This window comes from Juglans regia, chromosome 9 (genome assembly GCF_001411555.2).
Source record: "Juglans regia cultivar Chandler chromosome 9, Walnut 2.0, whole genome shotgun sequence".
Lineage (NCBI taxonomy): Eukaryota > Viridiplantae > Streptophyta > Magnoliopsida > Fagales > Juglandaceae > Juglans > Juglans regia.
Window position 1 is genome coordinate 6144267 of NC_049909.1, and position 6423 is coordinate 6150689.

Below are 6423 nucleotides of genomic sequence, written 5' to 3' on the forward strand. Positions count from 1 at the left end.
TTGATTTCCCTCTTGAAAAACATGGTGAATAGAACAGGTCATGGAATTCATAATATCAAGAACTTCTTTCCAGAAATCCTTCAAATACCAAACTCCGCATCATTTACTTCTCGACCAAAAAATAACAGTCATAGAATCAAGTTCAATTTCTATAAAATTGAGAGATAAAGACCTACAAATTTGAAGTCTATAAAGGACGGCTAAAAGATCAACCTGATTATTAGAGCCTGGTTGAGAGCTAAAGACCTTCTTTGTATTTATAATTGAAATAGTAAATATGAATCAGATCATATATATTCATGATCTCATGATGCGGGACCAAATTAAAGGATCCGAATCATAAATACCTTTACTCCAAAGTCGCAGCAGCGCATGCAGAATTTGAACACGTACAACTTAATAAATGTCGATTTCTGATTATTGATTACAATGTAAAAAACAAAAATCAGTAGCATTTAAGAGGGGGAGGGAGACGTTGGTTGCCAAGAAAATACGTACCCAGCTCGCTAGCTAGCTAGCTACCTACATTATTAATTCAAACGACTGGTAATTTCTTTGACAGTTAGTAACTCCCCGTATTAATGATATCATGCCAATAATTCGTCTCATTTCTTGCTCGTTCCTCGACAGCATTACTTGATCCACTTCCAGCACTGCCTGTAATCAAGCTGTTTGCAGATAAAATATGGTGGGGCATATTATTAAAAACACCATCATGATCATGATGATGGTACTGATGACGACGATATCCAACGTCCCCAGTAGCCAGATTCATCTTGTGGAGCTGCATGGTTGATATTTCATTGAATTCATTTAAGTACGTTTGATGATCCCTTGCGTTGATCTCCAAGAAACCTAATGCAGATATCTCAGAGGCAATATCAGAATGGCCACCCATGCCAAGACCAAAAACGCAACCAGAATCGACGCCACCATGATGATCATTTCCTGCAGCTAGCATCGACTCTAACATCACGCTTTCCCATACTTTCAAAACGTCAAGGCAACGTGGGGGTGCGAGTTTACTGGTGGTTGTTTCATTGAGTAGCATGCCCGAGGCTGCAGCAGATGATCTTCCTGAAGAAAAGCCTGGCGGCAGATCGTATAATTGGTAGCATAACTGTGACTCTCTGACTAGTCTTTCTTCGGCCTCAAGCCGAGTGTTCTCCCACTGAGCCATGTGGCTAAGATTGGATGCGCTTTTGGGGTCACCATTTGCAGACTCAAGAACGGTGCCTTTTGGCTTGTGAGTAACTGGATCGATGCCCATCATGGCCAACCTTTTCTTAAGATGTGTGTTCCAGTAATTCTTGATCTCGTTGTCAGTTCTCTTTGGCAAGTGTGTGGCTATAGCGGACCATCTGGAGGGGCAAAAAAAAAATGCATGAAGTTAATACAATATATATATATATATATATATAGCCTAAGATCGATCCATAATATTATTCAAACTATATATGTATTGCAATATCATGTAATCATCATTTGCGTACTGGTGCCTTACAACCAATATTGATCAGCATCATTTTGTGTCTACAATATTATTCCTTTTAATTTTACTGGATTCATATGTATTTACAGAATCCTAAAGATTTCTGGGTAGAAGGAAATTAAAAAGGCATTCTGAAATTCATGTTTTTATTTATTTTATTTTATTTTTGTCGTTGCTCGGAAGATAAATGAAATATGGCGTTTCAGTGTTTGTTTAATGAAACTTTTACTGAAAATACAACGCAGTCTGGTTTGTAAGTCGAAATAAGGTGCATATTTACATCCACATATCATAATAAATATGGAGCTCAAAAGCTTAGATCGATTAAGTACTAGACTACACAAAAAGAAATGGAAGAATAAATAAGATCCACGAAATAATCGACAAACTAATTAAACTGCGTAAATTTATTATTGTAGCTAGGATAATACCATAAAATGCTTTATATATATAATCTAAAATGCAGAGATTTAAGGTCCGGTTTCAGTGATTACCTGCTGCCAAGAAGAGCATGAAGTTGGATGATGGTTCGGTCTTCAAGTAAACTGAACTGCCCCCTCTTAATATCAGGTCTGAGGTAATTATTCCATCTCAGTCTGCAGCTCTTCCCACATCTTTGAAGACCTACAGATCAGAAACGGTAAATTAATTAAGAACAATGATCACCATTTTATTTTAAAGGAATTAATTAAGAAAATTTAAATTTAAAGCACCATATATATATAATATATATAGAATTTTCGCATAAATTTTTGTGCAGCACCCGAAGCTAGCTAAAACCATGTAGTGAAAACAAAACAAAACTTAACCTGCTTTTCGTGGCAAACAACGCCAGCTTCCACAGCCATATTGTTGAATATAGGCTAAGAGTTTCTTGTCTTCTTCCGGTGTCCATGGACCTCGGTTCATCCCATCGGCGTTGCAGCATGGAGTCCTTCCCATTCTAGTGTTAAAGCAAGCAGAAGAAAATAGGGCTTGCAATATTGAAGCTCTTTCAGCTTAAAAGATTTGGAAAAACAGTGAGTAGATGGGAAGGGATATGAAGCTGATAGATAGTGAATAAACGTATGGAAAGTGTATATATATATATATATATATAATAAATATATATATATATATATATATATAGAGAGAGAGAGAGAGAGAGAGAGAGAGAGAGAGAGGTGTCTCGGCCACAGCTTAGAGCGTTTAGTACGGGACAAAGTAATGGCCATTTCATTGTATATTAAAGTTTGTCAACTTGATTGAAAAAAAGGTTATATCGATTCATGAGCGAGGAGATCGGATATTACTGTTTATGGGTGTCGAAACAAAATGATATTAAATGTATGGGGTCCTGATCAATGTGTTTTGGTACAGATTTTATTACCGCATTTAGGCTGTTATTATTGTGTTTGCCTTCGGTACTACAAAATCTAATAATGGTAGGCCTATAAATTATATGAAATACACAGGATACCTACAGCTTCTTCAGACTCATAAATCAAGCGAAATAATAGCAAGATGCATGAGTGAGGTGCACTTGGGCGAGTTGGTCTAAATGCAGGCAGAGAATGAGATACCCCGTTTATAATTTTCAGTTGTTTAGTCGTAATTTAGATCTTAATTAGGTACCTCTGAGTTGTGCGCTAGCTAGGTTCATCAGTTTAATCTATTGCATTGAATTAAATTTGTGTATTTGATCCTAGCTTTATGTTTGTTGATATTGGGGTACATGTCCTATGCTAGTTTTATTATCTTTCTGTAAATAATTATTTCCTGTATATTCATCCTCAAATTCAAATATCAGAAAATAGAATTTATGATCGCAAGTTTACGTACATTAAGGAAAAAGAAATGATAGTTGCAATCTAAGGGCACAAGCGCCATGTAACCATGCACTTCGAAAACATTAAATAAATATGAGACCTACACAGAAAAAATTAATTTTTTAATAGTAGACCCCTCTTTTTCAAATCGTCTGAACAGTACTTACTCACTCCACTATTCTATGTAGCATTACTCAAATTTTATAAAATTTGAAACGTTACAACTCCATGAGGTGTAAGAATTTCTGTCTATACAGAAAAAACTTACCGGACTAGGTCGGTTAAGGAACCGGTCATCCTTGTTCAAAAAATGTATGGAAATTTAATTTTTGATATGGTCTCAGGGTGGGATTTTCTCACCTGAGATCTGACCGGATTGACCGACTTTACTATATAAATTTTGAAATAATTTTTTATAAGATATTTTATAATTTTTAAGTTGTTATATATATAAACTAAAAGCAAGTAATTATGTAATTTTTTTTTCTAATGAGATAGTAATTAGGAGTGTGAGAATAAGAGACAGTCTACACCATTAGTCTCAGATGTATATTTACAATTTTACGGCTCAATAAAATGATTTTATTTTCTCGATAATAAAAACAGTTCGAAAATGCGTTTTGATTTATTCGAGACACTTAGAATTGAAATTCAGAAACGATTAATGAAGTGTACAACTACTTTCGTATGATTATTTAAGATTTTATGGTGCAAATTTATTTTCACCATTTTTAGAATGAATAATAACTTCTGTATTAGCACCATGTGGCATGCGGCTCAGTCGTTTTCATATCACAATATGGAATGTCCAAATTAGTCTTAAGAAGTTTCATTTTAACACTTGACTAGATCTTAGCCACACTTGGTGAATAGTATAGGATACTTGGCACCAAAAGGAAGCATAAGACGAAAATGTAAAGGAAAGAAAGGAAAATCAAGCATTGTAATCATGTCACCTAAGCTAAACACTATTACATCCAACCATTCATTTTTGTATCAAACCAAAGAGGGTTTCAACCCTAGTGAAACTTCAAATATTTGGAATCCAACTGAAACACCAAATACCTTGTGAAAACCGAAATCCTAAATGGTTTCTCAAACCATAAATGAAGCTGGTTTTAGCTTAGTGTTTAATTACTTGATTAAATCACTTTCACATGCTATTAACCATTTAAACTCATTCCATTACATTCTTATACATTCTTTTATACCATAGTATTTTTATTGGGTCAAGAAAAATTAGATTTGGACTTGCTAAATCTTAAACCCAAAACGAGACCCTGTCAGTTTAGGCCACCGAAAAGCTCTACCTATGCATGGCTTCTTAAGGAAGTTTTCCCAATGCTATGATTGTAATTTCACTGCCCATGTCAGCCATAAATAGTGGTTGGTGGGAAGATAATCAACCACCTCACTACCACCCCATCACACTATAGCTTCAAGGCACAAAACCATGTTCTGTAATCCATGGTTTTGGGCATGGTTTTGGCTAATAACCAATCTCGAAAAAGTCACTCTCACATCCCCTCTGAGTCCCTCTAGCAGTATATTAGTCATCCATGACTTGTTCCATAAGTTTTTGTCACTTTTGAAACACTTTCTTGGAGAGAACTCAAGGAGAAACTTCAGATAACTTTTCTGGCCTTTCTTGCTTGAGTTTTTCGAAACGTTTGAATGTAGATTCTCATGCAACTCTCTTATCATAACTTGTTCTTATTTGAGTCTAGTTTGAATTGATTTGTTTTTTGTGATTGTTTATGTAGTTTTAATTAGTGAAAAGTTTGTTTAAGCATGCAAAGGTCATATTGAGTGATAATCTGGATAGTGTGTGATTCTTTAATTTTTTGATGATGTTCTTGGCAAGATCTTGATCCAATCTTTTATGGTGTAGATTTAACATATTAATATGCAAGTTAGATTTATATTTGTTGCATATTGAGAGTTTTACTAAGAGTTCTGCAAGATATGAGAAAGTTGGAAACTGGAGGTAAAAAAATAGTTTCTATTCTGAGTAAGCTTGGATCTTTTATTATTAAAGCAAGCTCTATATGGTCTTGAAATTTATATACGTTGTGCTTAAGACTTTGATCTATGTTTTAGAAAGTTATTTGGAAGATTTATGGTTGTGATCTTGAGGGAATGAATTTTTATGCATGTTAAGGTCCGGTTGAAATACAAACTTGTGGTTCATATGTTGTGTTGTGTTTCTATGCAATTTTTGTCATTTCATCTTGAGTTTAATGCTCAGATAAATTTAATTGCTTCGACGTGAAGCATATGATGTCGTTTGTTGATTGTTTACTTCATGGACAAACTTAGATCTAGTGGTTTGATCAAAGACCAAAACATGTGGTACTCGGTTTTGGAGAAAATGTGCAAACCGATTCTATTGGTTGACATTTTGGGCTATTTGTGATCTTTGAATTATTTATTTAAGCATGCTATTTCTTAGGATTGATTTGTGATTTTGTTAAGAATATTTTTTTAAACTTTTAGAGTTCTTGGAGTTGATTTGTAGAAAAGGTAGCCCAAGAATACCAAAGGATTGTTTTTTGTGGTCAAAAGACTTGATGTTTTGGCATGAAGGAAATTATGCTTTTTATGATATGTGATTTTTTAATGTCCTAGCATGATTTTAAAGCATAGGATATGATTTTTTATTTTTTTTTACATTGCATGGTGCGGTTTTAGCATGAAAGTTAGAGTTTGAAAGAATTGCAACAAAAATAAGGATTTTAGCTTTAGTGTGTTTCGGTCTATACTTAGTTCTTGTAGGCGTGTTGTGTCTTAAAAAATTTCTAATTTTATATTTGGATTTAGGATAAAAATATACATGAGGAATGTAGATTTTGGTGAGTTTTGGAGTTATGATGTGAAATCCTTAACTTAGGGGTACAATGGTCATTTTTCTACAAGTAGAGGGGTAAAATGATCATTTTACTTTGAGTCAGTGATTTTATTTTTAAGTATAGTAGTGAGGAGGTTCCAACCTTCAGAAATGCTTCCTTACAATTTCCGTTATTTCAAACTTAAATTCGTCACGTTTCAATCACTTATAAGTTAGCCTCTAACTTACTTTCAGGACATCTATGTGTGTATGGTAGTTAGAAACCATCATTCATA

General features: G+C 34.2%; 1 protein-coding gene across 1 annotated transcript; it reads right to left on the reverse strand.

The window, feature by feature from the left end:
- Positions 1 to 374: 374 nt before the first annotated feature.
- LOC108985051 (transcription factor MYB106-like) lies at positions 375 to 2528 on the reverse strand. The gene is made up of 3 exons (XM_018957198.2): positions 2302 to 2528; positions 1987 to 2116; positions 375 to 1361 (listed from the first exon to the last, which is right to left on the reverse strand). Exons 1-3 carry the CDS (start codon positions 2432 to 2434, stop codon positions 563 to 565), a joined length of 1062 nt encoding a protein of 353 aa, XP_018812743.1. The 5' UTR covers positions 2435 to 2528; the 3' UTR covers positions 375 to 562.
- Between the last annotated feature and the right edge of the window lie 3895 nt (positions 2529 to 6423).